The sequence below is a fragment of the Chiloscyllium punctatum genome, chromosome 9, assembly GCF_047496795.1.
Source record: "Chiloscyllium punctatum isolate Juve2018m chromosome 9, sChiPun1.3, whole genome shotgun sequence".
NCBI classification, from domain to species: Eukaryota; Metazoa; Chordata; class Chondrichthyes; order Orectolobiformes; family Hemiscylliidae; genus Chiloscyllium; species Chiloscyllium punctatum.
Genome location: NC_092747.1, coordinates 46354207 through 46370809, shown reverse-complemented (window position 1 = coordinate 46370809; position 16603 = coordinate 46354207). Strand labels below are relative to the sequence as shown.

General features: G+C 41.1%; 1 protein-coding gene across 3 annotated transcripts in view; it reads right to left on the bottom strand.

The window, feature by feature from the left end:
- The window catches only part of cryl1 (crystallin, lambda 1), a 100706-nt gene that overhangs the window by 65272 nt on the left and 18831 nt on the right, over positions 1-16603 (bottom strand). For all 3 annotated transcript variants that reach the window (XM_072577406.1, XM_072577408.1, XM_072577407.1), the window contains exon 4: positions 5019-5145. In XM_072577406.1, the coding sequence (XP_072433507.1) occupies positions 5019-5145 (127 nt within the window). The remainder of the gene's footprint in view (positions 1-5018; positions 5146-16603) is intronic.

Below are 16603 nucleotides of genomic sequence, written 5' to 3'. Positions count from 1 at the left end.
GATAGCTCAAGGCCTGAAGGAGTGATCAGTCAAGCGCACACAGATCTGTCAATTAACTTCTCTTCCTTACGAATTATTGTCTTTCACCGTTATCTGTCTAATTAAGAACATGCAATGTTTTTGTAAACTTCTGTGTATAGGAAGCCACTTAGTCTCAGTACATCGGAGTAGCCTGCTGGGGCACTTGAAGAGCTGGTACCCTACTCTCCTAGGTTATTAGAACCGAGTTAGTTTAGCCTATAGGTGTCAGTGTTATGTTGTAATAGTGATGCTATTAGTGAATAAAGGGGATGACTAAAATTAAACTAATTTGTTTGTAAAGAGGTTTTTATTCCAGACTTCCAAAGAGTACGATCTCCGGGACGAACAAGAGAGAGGCTTTACAGGCCTGAATCCACAAGGGATTCCCTGGGCCATCTCAAATCTGTACTTTAACAGTGATGCACTTTGGTTGGAAGAACAGTGAAAGATAATGCAAAATTGGGGGTACAATTCTAAAAGGGGTGCAGGAGCAGGGTGTAAATGTACACAATCACTGAAGGTGGCAGAATAGCTGGAGAGTGCAGAAAATGAAGCATTTGTAGTTCTCAGCTTTATTAATAGGGGCATTGAGCACAAGTGCAAGGGAGAGATGTTAAACTCATTCAAGACACTTGTTAGACCTCAGCTGCAGTATTCTGTACAGTTGTAGGGCCATATTACAGGAAAGGTTGAATGCATTGGACAGAATGCAGAAGCAATTTACAAGAATAACTGAAGTTTCTGATACCTGAAGTCATGAGGACTGAAAGAAGTTGGACTGTTCTCCCTGGAGACAAGAAAGCAGAGAAGATCTGATTGATGCTTCAAAATTATGTGTGGGCTGGCAGATAGATTGAAGTTGTTCCCACACATTAAATAAAAGGATCAAGAATGTGGAGGGCATTGATTTTAAAGTGATCTGAAAGGAAGTACAGGTGATGAGAAAAAAATTGTTTTCACGCTGTTAGGTTGAAGAATGTACTGCTTGCAGGCAGGTTCAATTGAGGCATTCAAAAGTTAATTGAAGAGTCATGGGGGGGGGGGGGGGGGGGAGATAAAAAGCAGGAGATTGGCACTAGATAATAGGGTCAGTGCAGGCACATGGGCCAAATAGTCAGATGTACAGCACAGAAACAGATCCTTTGGTCCAAGTTGTCCATGCTAATCAGATATCCTAAATTAATCTAGTCCCATTTGCCAACTTGACCCATATCCTTCTACATCCTTCCTAACCCACCCTTGCCTTTTAATTGTTGTAATTGTACCAGCCTCCTCCACTTCCTCTGGTAGCTCATTCCATACGTGCACCACCCTCTGAGAAAAAGTTGCCCCTTAGGTCTCTTTTACATCTTTCCCCTCTCACCCTAAAACTTATGCCCTCTAGTTCTAGACCTCCCCACCTGGGGGAAAGACCTAGTCTATTTACCCTTTACTGCCCTTCATGCTTTTATAAACTTAAGGTCACCCCTCTGCCTCCAACACTCCTGGAAGAACAGCCTCAGCCTATTCAGCCTCTCCCTTTAGCTCAAACCCTCCAAGCCTGGCAACATCCTTGTAAATCTTTTTTGTACTCTTTCAAGTATCACAACATCCTTTGTATAGCAGGGAGACCAGAATTGAACACAATATTCCAAAAGGCCAATCAATGTCCTGAACAGCCACAACATGATCTCCCAAATGCATGTAAATCCTGTCCCTCAGGATTCCCTCCAACAGTTTGCCCACCGCTGATGTCAGGCTCACTGGTCTATTGCTCCCTAGCTTTTTGTTATCACCTTTCATAAATAGTGGTACCATGTTGGCCAACCTCCAGTCTTCTGGCACCTCACCTGTGACTATCAATCATCCAAATATCTCAGCAAGGGTCCCAGAAATCACTTCCCTAGCTTCCCACCGAGTTCTAAAGATATACCTGAACAGGTCCTGGGGATTTATCCACCTTTATACATTTTAAGACATCCATTTTACACCACCTCCTCTGTAATATGGACATTTTTCAAGATGTCGCTATCGATTTCCACACATTCTATATCTTCCGTGCCCTGCTCCACAGTAAACACTGATACAAAATACTCGTTTTGTACCTTGCCCATCTCCTACGGCTCCGCACATAAGCGGCCTTGCGGATCTTCGATGGGTCCTATTCTCTCCTTAATTACCCTTTAGTCCTTAAAAAGTAATTATAAAATTCCTTTGGATTCTCTTTAACCCCATTTATCAAAGCTATCTCCTGTTCCCCTTTTGCCCTCCTGATTTCCCTCTTAAGCATACTCCTACTGCCTTTATAGTCTAAGGATTCACTTGATCTCTGCTGCCTATACTAGACATATGCTTCCTTCTTTCTCTTAACCAAAACCTCAATTTCTCTAGTCACCCAGCATTCCCTACACTTACCAGCCTTGTCTTTCATCCTAACAGAAACATTCTATTTCTGGACTCTCATCTCATTTTTGAAGGCTTCCCATTTTCCAGGTCTCCCTTTACCTGTGAACATCTGCCCCCCACCCCCCCCCATCAACTTTTGAAAGTTCTTGCCCAATACTGTCAAAATTAGCCTTCTTCCAATTTAGAAATTCAACTTTTAGATCCAGCCTATCCTTTTTCATCACAATTTTAAAACTAACAGAATTATTGTTGCTGGCCCCAAAGTGCTTCCTCACTGACACTTCAATCACTTATAGTGCCTTATTTCTCAAGAGTAGGTCAAGTGTTGCACCTTCTGTAGCATGTATCTCCACATACCGAGTCAGAAAATTTTCTTGTACAGACTAAAATTCCTCTCAATTTAAACCCTTAACACTATCAAAGTCCCAGTCTATGTTTGGAAAGTTAAAATCCCCTACCATTACCACCCTATTATTCTTACAGATAACAGAGATCTCCTTACAAATGTGTTTCTCAATTTCCCGCTGACTATTGGTTTGGTGGGGGGGGGGGGGTGCCGGAGTCTTTCCAATGTTACAATGAGAAATCAGCATTAGGCTTCTATTATGCATTTGCTTAGGAGCAAGTGGAAAGGAAATTCTGAGCCATTTCATACAAAAAGGCTCTGGGATGTACTAGACCAAAGAAAGAAATTAAAGAGAAGGTAGGAAGATGGTTTTAGTTATTAGAAGTCAGTCATCTCTGCAGGACTTCCTCGGGGCACTGTCCAAGCCCAACCTGTTCAGCTGTTTCAATCACCCACCTACTATCTCAAGGTCAGAAGAGAGGATATTCACTGGTTATTGTACAAAATGTTCAACATGATTCATGACTTCTCAGATACCAAAGCGGTCCTTGTTCAAATGAAACATGTTCTGGACAATATCTAGGCTTGGGGTGACGAGTAACATTCGTGCCACACAATCCTCAAGCGATGACCACCTCCAATAGGAGGGAATCTGATGAGCATCCCCTTCACAGAGCAGCTCAACATCATCTTAAGGACAACTAGGGACAAGCAATAAATGTTGGCCAGCAACACCCAGATCCCAGGAGTAAATAAAAAAGGAATGAATACAAGAGAAGGAAGTTATTTATCTGAAGAATTTAAATTACTAAAATATATATTTGAGAATATCCTAGTGCTCAAGATTTGGATTTGATCGTTGAAGTACATGCATGTTTCATAATCCTGAGCATCACAGAAGCCACTGCAAGCCATCTATTTCCCTTTTTTTAAAAATTTCCCTCAACTAAAACACAGGAGGCAGAACTTGTGCAGATGAGAATTTGTTCAGAATACAGTAAATGACTCACCTTGATTTATAGAGGGTCAAGACTGGCAGCTTAACGTTTTGGGATTTAGATATTTCAGGCGAGACAGAGATGGATGAAAAGAGGTGACTGAGTTACATTATGGATAAAGGAGAATATCACAACTGTATTGAGGGAGGACAAGTCGGTTATTTTAAAAGCCATCCGGTCAGTTTTAAATGCATAATTTTCACCAAGGCGATCAGTACTGTATTATATACCCATTAATCTAAACCACCAAGAATTCTCCTTATTTTCTTTAGAACGTGTTGAGCATTTGAATAGAATTACTTTTACCAAGTCGTCCTTGCGCGCAGCCAATAATTTGCATTTCTTGAACAATAGAATAGAAGATGCAAAGAAACAATATATTTATTTTGTCTGTGCATAAAATGAAAATCAGACACACCCCAGGGACCAGAATAAATCCAGGGACCCTGAAAAGGCTTACTCATGTATATACAGGGATTGGTACAAAGAGATGTATCACAAAGTAAATTAAGTAATAATCTGACCACCATACATAAGGAATTATACATTTCAGTCAACATTCCTGTGGATGCCAAGAGGAAGCAAAGTAATTTAACAGTTGGGAAAGAGTGGATCGGAGAGTCCTCACTCTTTGCACTGGGCTCCACGAAGTCTCATGGCATCCAGTAAAATATGGGCAAGGAAGCTGCGGGTGATCATCATGTACTATTGCCCCTTGGCTGGTGAATCAACACCACTTGGTCAAGACACCAAGGGAAACAGGGGCATAGAACATGGATGTTGATGATGGTTATCAGCAGCAACAGATTCTACCACACATACTGTAAATTCATAGCCTGACATAAGCCTCATTCCACCAATACTGTCATGCCAGAAGTGCAACCTTGGTTCAATAAACAGTGGAGAAAGGCATGGAAGGGCCTAGAGCAATGCTGCCCAAAATGGAGGTGCCAGCTTGGTATGGTAAATTTTCTGCAAATACAGATGCAAATTTTCCTGTAGTATACAGTTTAAGTTTGCTGATCTAAATGTGTATTTATATAATGTTGATTTTACTTTGCGTGATCTTTGCAGTGACGGAAAATTCCAATACCTTAAAAGTTATCAGCCTCTACAGAAATTGTAATGCTTCATGTACAAAACCTTTGCAGTTAAAGAACCTAAACGAGTATTAAATTCATTTGGAAATTTCTACTTTGACTTAGATGGAGATGAATCAAATGTGAATAATTTGACCTGCACATAAGTAACTCAGTAGAAACACTGACCTGGATGTGACTGGCACCCTCTACTGCTTGTGCAAGATCATTACAGGCAGTGATCAGCATCATTTGCTCTTCAGGTTTGAAGGTTCCTCTCAGCCCACCAGTCCTCTCAAGTTCAGTCAGCTGCTGTCTAACAAAAGCAAAGTGCACATTACTACCTCTAAGAAATAGAAAGTTTAAACACTTCACTTCAATATTTTGTTTTTTCTATTACCTGCACCATGAGAAGAAAATGACATCTACCATAGAAATTTTCCCAATATAACATTTCTACAACGTTTGAGCTTTTAATTGTTTCCATACATATAAACAGAAGAATTAGGAACAGAAGTAGGGCATTTACCCCCTCGAATCTCTTCTGCATCCAAAAGATCTGCTGTTTTGAATTCGATGTTACCAACTACCACTTACCAAACAAGAATCTATTTTCACTTTAAAACTATTCAAATGACCCCAGTTGCATTACCTTCTGAGACAGAATTCCAAAAACACACAACCCTTAGAGAGAAAAAAAACTAATCTGTCCTAAAAGGGGTACCCCTAATTTTAAAAAAACATGCCTTGATTCTGAACCCACTCACGGCCACTTTGTCAATACTATTCAGGATCTTATCAACTTGCTCCTTGCTCTTCTAAACTCGGTGGAAGCAATCCTAACTTTTACAACTTTTCCTCATAGGACAATCCGCATATCAATCTACAAAATCTCATCTGAACTGCCTCCAAAGCTTTTGCACCCTTCCTCAAATAAACAGACTAAATCTGCACAAAGTATTCAGGGTGATCTTAGCAATACCCTGAATAAGCAAAACATAAACATCCGTGCACATATAGGATAGTATTCCATTAGCCTTCCAAGGAGTTTGCTGCACCTGCATATATTACCTTTTTCTAACTCATACACCAGAACACCTAAAATTCCCTGTACCTCGGAAATTTGCAGTCATTTTCCGTATAACAAATACTCTGCTTTCTATGGTTCTTGCCAAAGCAAACAACTAAACATTTTTCCATTTGCTGGATTTATATCTATTCTCATCCTCCTTACCTCCTCTTCACAACAGACTTTGCTACCTATCTTGACATCATCTGCAAATTTAGCTCTCATGCTTTTGATTCCTTCATTGAAGTCATCAATATTAAATGGTTAAAAAAAAGGCCCCAACACAGCCCCACAAAAACTCCACTCAACACATTCTGCCAATTAGAAATTGACCCCTTTTAGGCATTCTGTTTTTTTGCCAGCCAGCCAATTCTCTAAACATGCTAATATCCATGCTCCTAAACTATGTCATGAGTTTCTACTTTGCGAAATAACCTTGTGGTACCTTGTCAAATGCACCCTGAAACTCCAGGTGCAATTAAAAGGTTCCTCTTTATTCACATGGTACTCCTTCAAAAGATCGCCAATAATTTGGAGAAACAGGATATCCCTTTCAAAAAAAAATGATACTCACTTCCCAATTACCTTGAGATTTTCCAAGCTACAAACTTAATAATCAATTCTAACACCTTCCACATAAGACATCGAGCTAACTGGCCTAAAGTTTCTTGATTTCACGATCCTTCCCTTCTTAAATAGAGGAGTTATACTTGCTTTTAAGCAATTATAAGACAGACAAAAACAAATTGCGTTCATTTCACCTATTTCCTTATCATTTACTTTCACACCATTCTCACTCAAAATGAACAACATTGACTTTAATTACTTTGTTCCTTTTATTAAATACCTGGATAAACTCTTACTAATCTGTTTTTACAATTCCAGCTACCTTCCTTTCCTATTGTTCTTCATTCTTTATATTCTGTCCAATCATCTGATCTGCCATTCATCTTTGCAAACTTAAAGTTTCTTTCCCCCTTCAGTTTGAAGTGTTCCTTAACTTCTTTATAACCATGAATGGTGGATCTTTGCCTTGGAATTCTTCCATATATTAGGAATAGATCTGTCTATTCTGAAAACACCTCTTTAAATAGCTGCTAATCTATTGATCTATCCTCTAACCTAGTATCCCCATGCAATTCAGCTTCCATGCCCCATAATTACCTCATTATTTAAGTTTAAAATATTAGTATTAGACCCACTCTTCTTTCTTTCAAAGAAAGTCTAAAATTCAAATTGTGATCACTGTTACCTTAATTCTTAGATAATTAATTATTCATAGCACATCAAACAATACCAAGTCCAGAATAATCTATTTTGTTTGACTGCAGAGCATTCTGTTCCTAGAAATTACCTCAATAGCATCCCATGAACTCCTCATCTAGGCTACAATAGTCACTTGTTTTTAAAAGATATGGCTGCCTCGCAGGAGAGCTATATTAGGTAATGATATCCAGCGTCATTCAGGAAAGAACAGTTTCAAAATGTGAAAAATGAGTCACTTAACAGTAAACAGTTGGTGGGGTAGCATTGTCAGTACAGGATGGAATAAGTGTGATAGCAAGAAATGACCTTGAATTGGAGGATGTCAAGTTTGTATTGGTAGAGGTAAGTAACAACAAGAGGAAGGGGACTCTGGTGGGAGTAGTTGATTGGCCAGACAGTAGCTATATTGTAGGGCAAAGACAAAATCATGAGAATAATGAGGACATGTAAAAAAAGGCACGGCGTTAATCATGTGACTGTATCAATAGGGAAAAGTCAAGTTGGCAGAGGTAACCGAGGAGAAAGAATTCACAATACATTTGGGACAGTTTCCCGTTATTGATTCAAATAGGGATCAGGCTTCTTTGAATCAGTTTTAATAAAAAGGTCATCTAGGAGACAGACAGACAGACTGTAAAACTGCTAAAGTAAGACACTTAAATCAAACAAAAGGTAGAAAACAAAACAACTGTAGACAAGTTAGCTTAACACCTGTCATGAGGAAAATGTTAGAGTCTATTATGGACCATTTAGAAATGCTTAAAATAATCAAGCAGAGTCAGCATGACTTCATAAAGGGGAAGTTATACCTATCAAATTTATTAGAATTCTTTCAGGGGTAACAAGCAGGATTAATAAAGGGAAAACTGCAGATGCAATATATTTGGATTTCAGTATTGATTAATGTTTTTGCAATCATGCCACACACAAACTTGAAGTATTGAAGAGGTGATAATAATCCCATAGTTTCTTTCCCCTATAGTAGAGTACCCTCAGAGATTGGTTCAATTTCTTGGAAAAGTACCCACTAGCTTTTCTACCCCCAACTTATCAACTTGCAATTAGACTGCCATTAATCAGCCGCCATTTCAAAAGATTTGGTAAAGTCAGGGTCACAAAATTGATTTATTTAGATTAGATGAATTACCTACACTGTGGAAACAGGCCCTGCAGCCCAACAAGTCCACACCGACCCTCCGAAGAGAAACTCACCCCCCCTATATTTACCCCCGACTAATCCACCTAACACTACAGGCAATTTAGCATGACCAATTCACCTAACCTGCACATCTTTGGACTGTGGCAGGAAACCAGAACACCCGGAGGAAACCCACACAGACAGGGAGAATGTGCAAACTCCACACAGACAATTGGCCAAGGCAGGAATTGAACCTGGGTTCCTTGCGCTGTGAGGCAGCAGTGCTAACCACTGAGCCACCATGCCGTCCATTAACTAGGACTGTCTTCAGTATCTTGAAAAGATTCGCAAGGATGTTACCCAGGCTGGAGGATTTGAGCTATAGGGAGAGGGTGAGTAGGCTTGGGCTACTTTCCCTAGAGCAGAGGCTGAAGAATGTCCTTTTTTGCTAGACATTCACTCCCACCCTTCACTTTAAAATTATACCCCCTTGTTCTTAACCCTTCAACTAAGAGAACAGCAGCTTTCTATTCACCTTGTTTATGCTCCTGAATCTCATACACTTCTGTCAGGTGTCCCCTCAACCTTCTCTGCTCCAAAGAAAACAACCTGAGCTTGTCCAGCCTCTCTTCATTGCTGAAACATTCCATCCCAGGCAACAACCAGGTGAACTTCTTCGTGCAATCACATCTTTCATATAGCGTGGTGACGAAAACTGCGCACAGTACTCCAGCTGTGGCCTACCAAAATCCTGTACAGCTCCAGTATAACATCCCAACTGTTGAGGGCGGCACGGTGGCAGAGTGGCACAGTGGTTAGCACTGCTGCCTCGCAGTGCCAGAGACCTGGGTTCAATTCCCGCCTCAGGCGACTGTGTGGAGTTTGCACATTCTCCCCATGCCTGCGTGGATTTCCTCCGGGTGTTCCGGTTTCCTCCCACAATCCAAAAATGTGCAGGTTAGGTGAATTGGCCATGCTAAATTGCCCGTAGTGTTAGGTGAAGGGGTAAATGTAGGAGTATGGGTCTGGGTGGTATACGCTTCGGCGGGTCGGTGTGGACTTGTTGGGCCAAAGGGCCTGTTTCCACACTAAGTAATCTAATCTAATCTAATCATCTAGGTTACATCTGATAAGGCATCTGGGACACTTGCCTAATTACTCTATTAACCTGTCCTGCCATCTGCAAGAATCTGTGGACAATCATTACCATTCCCTGTTCCTCTTAGCTTCTGCATGGCTTGCCATTCCTTAGTCTTATTCCTTTTTCCATACTGTATCACATCCCATTAATCAGGGTTAAATACCATCTGCTGCCGATCTACCCAGATGACCAGTTTATAGCCTTCTGTAATCTTATACCTTCCTCCTGACTGTCAACTACCCAACCAATTTTGTGTCATCTGTAAACTTAGTAATCACTCCACCCCTTCTCAGTTACATCATTAAATGAATATCACTGACAAGGGATCCAGCACTAGAGTCACAGATGTCCATCATGGAAACAGACCCTTCAGTCCAACTTGTCCACACTGACCAGATATCCTAAATTAATCTAGTCTCATTTGCCAGCATTTGGCCCATATCCACCTAAACCCTTTCTATTCATATCCCCATCCAGATATTATTATTGTACCAGTCTCCACCACTTCCTCTGGCAGCTTATTCCATACATGTGTCATAATCTGTATGAAAAAGCTTACCCGTAGGTCCCATTTAAATCATTCCCTGCTCACCTTTAACCTATGTTTTGGACTCCCCTACCCTGGGGAAAAGACCTTGGCTGTTCACCTCGTCCATGCTCCTTATGATTTTATAAACCTCAAAAGGACATTCTTCAGCCTCTGATGCTCTAGGGAAAGTAGCTCAAGCCTACTCACCCTCTCCCTATCGCTCAAACCTTCCAGCCTGGGTAACATCCTTGCAAATCTTTTCTGAACCCTTTCAAGTTTCACAACATGCTTCATATAGGAGGGAGACTAGAATTGAATGCAGCATTCCAAAACTGGTGTAATCAATGTCTGGTACAGCCGCAACATAGCCTCCCAACTCCTATATTCAATGCGCTGATCAATAAAGGCAAGCTAATTACATTAGTTACTTTGGGACACACACACACACCCTCTGTCACCAAGTCAATTTTGGATCCAAACTGCTGAGGTACCCTGGATTCCATGAGCTTTTACCTTCTTTGTCAGTTTCCCCACGTGGGATCTACATCAACTGCTCTACCTTATCGAAACATTTGGTCATCTCAAAAAGTTCCACTAGATTTGGAATATGGTGTACAATTCTGGTCGCCACATTGCCAGAAGTATGCGGAGGCTCTAGAGAGGGTACAGAAAAAGGTTTGCAGGAAATCTTAACTTTTAGGAGAGATTGAACAAACTTGGTTTGCTTTCACTTGAATACAGGCTGAAAGGCAGTCTAATAAAACTGTACAGAAGTATGAAAAGCATGGATAGAATCTTCACCCCAGGGTAGGAGTGTTAGCTACCAGGGGACACAGGTTTATAGTTACAAAAATGGGAAGTTTAAAAGGAGATGAGACAGACATTTTTTTTAAAGACACAGAAGGTGGCACTGCCAGAGAACCAATAGAAGCAGACACAGTAAGAACGTTCAAGAGGCATCTTGATAGATGCTGGAATGGACAAGGAATAGAGGGGTATGGACCATGTAGATTCAAGGTGCCTTTAAATTTAGAAAGGCGTAATGTGCTGGTGCAGGCTTGGGGAGCTGAAGGGCCTATTCCTGTGCTGTATTGTGCTTTATTCTTAGATTTGTTAAGTATGACCTTCCTCTAACAAAACCACACTGACTATCCCTTGGAGATGCATCTTCACTTGAAGTTTTTCAATTCTCTCATGCTACTCTCCTATGAATCTCTCCAGAAATATGAAAACATAATTCAACATTGAGGAATTATTTTACTGCTTTAACAACTTTTCTTTAATCAATTTTAAATGGGCCTCTTATCTCATTGCCATAATTTAACTCAAAAGAACAAACCACAGCAGATTAATTTGGAGAATTTCTGGTTGCAAACAGTAAGAAATGTAATCCTTTGCTCCAAACCTGAGTGTACTTGTGACAATATGCTTTCATCATAGTTCAAGAGTCTAATGGTATTTCTGCAAAGGTTGTGTTTGTGGATGGTGTGTGATTAACTTAAAAATGTTTTCTACCCAAACTGTAATAATGTTCAAGACATGAAGTTCACACCTTGATCAGATTATGGTCTACCAATTAAAACACAATGTCTAAATAATAGAGCTAATTTCTCCACCATTACTTGGTTGTAATAGTTTGAGTCATAGACATAAACAGCACAAAAACAGACCCTTCAATCCAACTCATGCATGCCAACCAGATGTCCTATATAAATCTAGACCTATTTGCCAGCATTTGGCCCATATCCCTCTAAACCCTTCCTAATCATTTACCTATCCAGATGCCTTTTAAATGTTGTAGTTGTACCAGCCTCCACTACTTCCGTTGGCAGCTCATTCCAGAGACACATCAGCCTTTGTATGAAAAAGTTGCCCATTGGTAACTTTTAAATCATTCCCCTCTCAACTTAAACCATGCACCTAGTTTTGGATTCCCCCAACCCCAGCGAAAAGACCTTGTCTATTTACCCGATCCCTGCTCCTCATGATTTTACAAACCTCTATAAAGGTCACCCCTCAGCCTGTGCAGCTCCATGGAAAATAGCCACTAGCCTATTCAGCCTCTCCCTGTAGCTCAAACCCTTCACCTCTGGCAAACATCCTTGTAAAATCTTTTCTGGACCCTTTTAAGATTCACAACATCCTTCCTATAGGAGAGAGACCAGAATTGCATGCAGTATTCCAAAAGTGGCCAAACCAATGACCTGACTCTTGTAGTCAATGCACTGATTAATAAAAAGGAAGGCATTCTAAACGCCTTCTTCACTATCCTACCTACTTGCGATTCCACTTTCAAGTAACTATGAACCTGCACTCCAAAGTTTCTTTGTACAGCAACATTTCCCAGAATGCTACCGTTAAGCATATAAGTCCTGCCCTGATTTGTCCTTTCAAAATGCAGCACCTCATTTATCTAAATTAAACTCCATCCACCACTCCTCGGCCAGCTGGCCCACCTGATCAAGATTCTGTCGTACTCAAAAGGTAACCTTCTGCATTGTCCACTATACCTCCAATTTTGGTGTCATCTGCAAACTTATTAACAATACCTTCTGAATTCATATCCAAGTCATTAATATAAATGACAAACGCAGTGAATAAAGCACCGATCCTTGTGGCACACCACTGGCCTTCTGTCTTCTACCTTAGAGCCAGTCCTGCATTCAAATAGCTAGTTCTCCTGTATTCCATGTAACTTAACCTTGCTAATTGTTCTCAAAAAAGGAGGAACCTCTGGAAATTATGCTATCATATTCTTAAAATGTAGGGATATACAGTACTGGCATTCTGCTTTTGTTTGTAGTAATAAGCCCATACAATCTACTAACAACTGAACAGATCTCCAAAACTTGCTATGGGAATTAAAGGTCCCAGTTTGATTATTTTTTGTTGTGAAATCCTTAATACCAGAAATATGTGACACATTTTACAAAGTCGCACTATTCCTGAAGTTCCTTTTTGGCACAATCCTTTATATTTCATAAACATCATCTCGCAGTTTACTGGCCGTTAGTAAAGCCACAATTTAATCCATGGTACTTTTTCTCTTGTTTGAGCTCCCTTTTTGGACTCGCTTATCAGCCCGAATTAATCCCATGGGCTTCCTTCAATTTCAGAGTCTGAATGTCGCACTTTACTACAACGGAAACAGAGGTTTTCAACTTTCACCTTATCTTCTGATCAGAGGAGGTCTTGTGAAGTCCACATTGATGCCCTGGGGTTGCATCCGCCGACATTTCCGCCACCTCCAAACAGACCCCACTACCAGGGACATATTTCCCTCCCCACCCTTTTCCGCCTTCCGCAAAGACTGTTCTCTCCACGACTACCTGGTCAGGTCCACGCCCCCCCCCTACAGCCCACCCTCCAATCCTGGCACGTTCCCCTGCCACCGCAGGAACTGTAAAACCTGCACCCACACCTCCTCCCTCACCTCTATCCAAGGCCCTAAAGGAGCCTTCCACATCCAAAGTTTTACCTGCACATCCACTAATATCATTTATTGTATCCGTTGCTCCCGATGCGGTCTCCTCTACATTGGGGAGACTGGGCGCCTCCTAGCAGAGCGCTTTAGGGAACATCTCCGGGACACCCGCACCAATCAACCACACCGCCCTGTGGCCCAACATTTCAACTCCCCCTCCCATTCTGCCAAGGACATGGAGGTCCTGGGCCTCCTTCACCGCCGCTCCCTCACCACCAGACGCCTGGAGGAAGAACACCTCATCTTCCGCCTCGGAACACTTCAACCCCAGGGCATCAATGTGGACTTCAACAGTTTCCTCATTTCCCCTTCCCCCACCTCACCCTAGTTCTAAACTTCCAGCTCAGTAACTGTCCCCATGACTTGTCCAGACTTGTCCTACCTGCCTATCTTCTTTTCCACCTATCCACTCCACCCTCTCCTCCCTGACCTATCACCTTCATCCCCTCCCCCACTCATCCATTGTACTCTATGCTACTCTCTCCCCACCCCCACCCTCCTCTAGCTTATCTCTCCACGCTTCAGGCTCACTGCCTTTATTCCTGATAAAGGGCTTTTGCCCGAAACGTCGATTTCGAAGCTACTTGGATGCTGCCTGAACTGCTGTGCTCTTCCAGCACCACTAATCCAGAATCTGGTTTCCAGCATCTGCAGTCTTTGTTTTTACAACATTATTCTTAGCCTACTATGAGCAGCCCATTTCATCCATTTTCTTCGAGGGCACTTGATAGCACTTGCTAAGATAACTGTTGCTCCTCATCATTCCATTGTTTCTCAATCCCAAACAGAAAGTAACAATAACTTCATAAATGCAGGTAGAGCTTATAGTGTGTGGTAATGGCAGATAATTGTACATAAAAGACAATACATATACAAGAAAATTTATCAAATTAGAAAAAAGGAAACCTGTTTCAACAGATGCAGCTCAGAGTACTTTCATGGATACTTACAAAACTTCTGAAGCTAATGAAATGCATAGTAATTATAATGGCAAAGCAATATTGACTAAGAAACTCGGGCGAAAAAGAATATTAAACCATCAACATTAATCCCCATAGATGGTTGAATAAATGCACTGTGGTATATTTCAGATTCATTTTTGACCTAAAATCATTGTTTGTCAAGGATGGGTAGTCCTTACAGGGATGATACCAATCAAAAATATGAATTAGGAAACAGTGATTATGTGTTGCTGGGTAGGAATCCAAAAAGGATAATTGCATGTATGGTCTGAGTTAATGAGATTGAGTTGCAAATAAAGTGTTTGGCAGCAACATGGCATAACAGAGCACATTACATTTTAAAAGATAAGGCCTCTATAGTAACCGGTCTACAGGAGGAAGTTTACAGACTTTCTTCATTTGCCCAGCGATACATCTAACATATTAAAGGATATCCTTCCAACTGGGATCCAAACGGAGCATAAATTTAATGGAAAGTTTAATCTCTGAAGTCTCGCAGACAACAATACCACAGCTTCCTAACAGTCAGATGATTACTGCAGACCTAGAGCTGTCAGAATGCTGATAAGACAAAAGGCTCCCCTCCAGTCGAAAACAGGGGCTCATTCTGAATTCCTCAAGCACCACAGCTGAAATCGTCTAAAGGAGGCAATTACTTCAGTTACTTTTTAATCCCCTCTAAACTGATTTTATATGATGTCAAGCTGTACTATCACTAAACTCCTATTTGCTACCTCTTTCCACTTGAACAGTTTCACAGAAACTAAGAACAAAAGTAGGTTATTCTGCTTTTTGCTCATTCGGTATGGTCATGGTTGATCTTCTAACTCCGCATACTCCTTGGTACCTTTAAAAAATCTTTCTTGAATATATTCAGCAAATTTACGTTCAGTACAGAATCACACAGCTACACTACCCTCAGAAGAAATATTTACTTACCAGTCCAAACCACGTATCCCAAGACTGCATCCCCTGGCTCTAGGGTCCCCAACCAGGGAAAATATCCTCCCTGTATCTATTCTTTCAGCCCTGCTGGAATTTTACATGCTTCAATCAGATCCCCCCTCAACCTTCTAAACTCTAGTAAATACAAGCCTTATTGAACTAACCTCTCCTCATCGGACAGTCCTGCCATTTCCAGTATCAACTTAAGGAGCTGTGCTGCACTCCTTTCTTAGGTAGGGAGACCAAAACTGTAGACAATACTCCAGGTGTGATCTCACCAAGGTTCTGTATAACTGCAAGACATCCGTTCTTCTGAGCTCTCTTCCACTTCCAGTGAAGACCAATATTTCATTTGCATTTCTGTTTGCTGCACCTGCCTGACTACTTCAATTCACTGGTGTACAAGAAGAAGAGGATCCACAAGAAATTCAGAGATGTTGCCTGGGGCTATAAATACCCGTTATGAGGAGAGACTGGACAGGCTGGGTTTGTTTTACTTGGGGCAGACAAGTGTGGGGACCTGATTAAGGAAAAAAAATCAAAATCCCAATTGCCTGACCTTCAGATTTTTGTTGACCATGTTTCTGCCAACCTGCTCAACCACATGTTCATCTCCACTTTTGGAGGTGTAGTCTCATTAAAACCATTAATCATGCTCACCTTGCCCATGTTCTCAAGCACTATTAAGTATGGGCAATAAAGCTAATGAAGCCAGAAAGATTCACATCCAATGAAGTAATAAATAAAACAGCTCCTGCTATGGCTGTCATCTCTACTCCCTCAAGACAGAAGAATGCACATAAGGCAGATGATTGTCAGATTGACTGGAATACAGGAAGCAGTATTAAGACCAGTTTTCATCTGTATAAACTGTTCACTCTCTCTGGTTTCCTTTTTCCATTCCACCTCCTTTAAAGTGGCCTCCATCATCTTCAACAACTGCAAGGAACTAATGAACTCTTGTCAGTGAACTAGTGTTGAACTGTCAGAGATGCAGACTAATGCCCTTGAGACAAGGGCTTGAATCCCACCACGGCAGATGGTGAAATTTGAATTCAATAAAATCTTGAATTCAAAGCAGCCCTAAAGGTGATCGCGTAGCTGTGGTCAATTGTTGTAAAAGAAAAGCATCGAGTTTACTAATGTCCTTTAAGAAAGAAAATCTTCCATCCTTACTTGATCTGGTTGACTCTGAAACCTCCCTCTGAAATGACCTAGTGAGCTAAACAGTTCAAGCAGA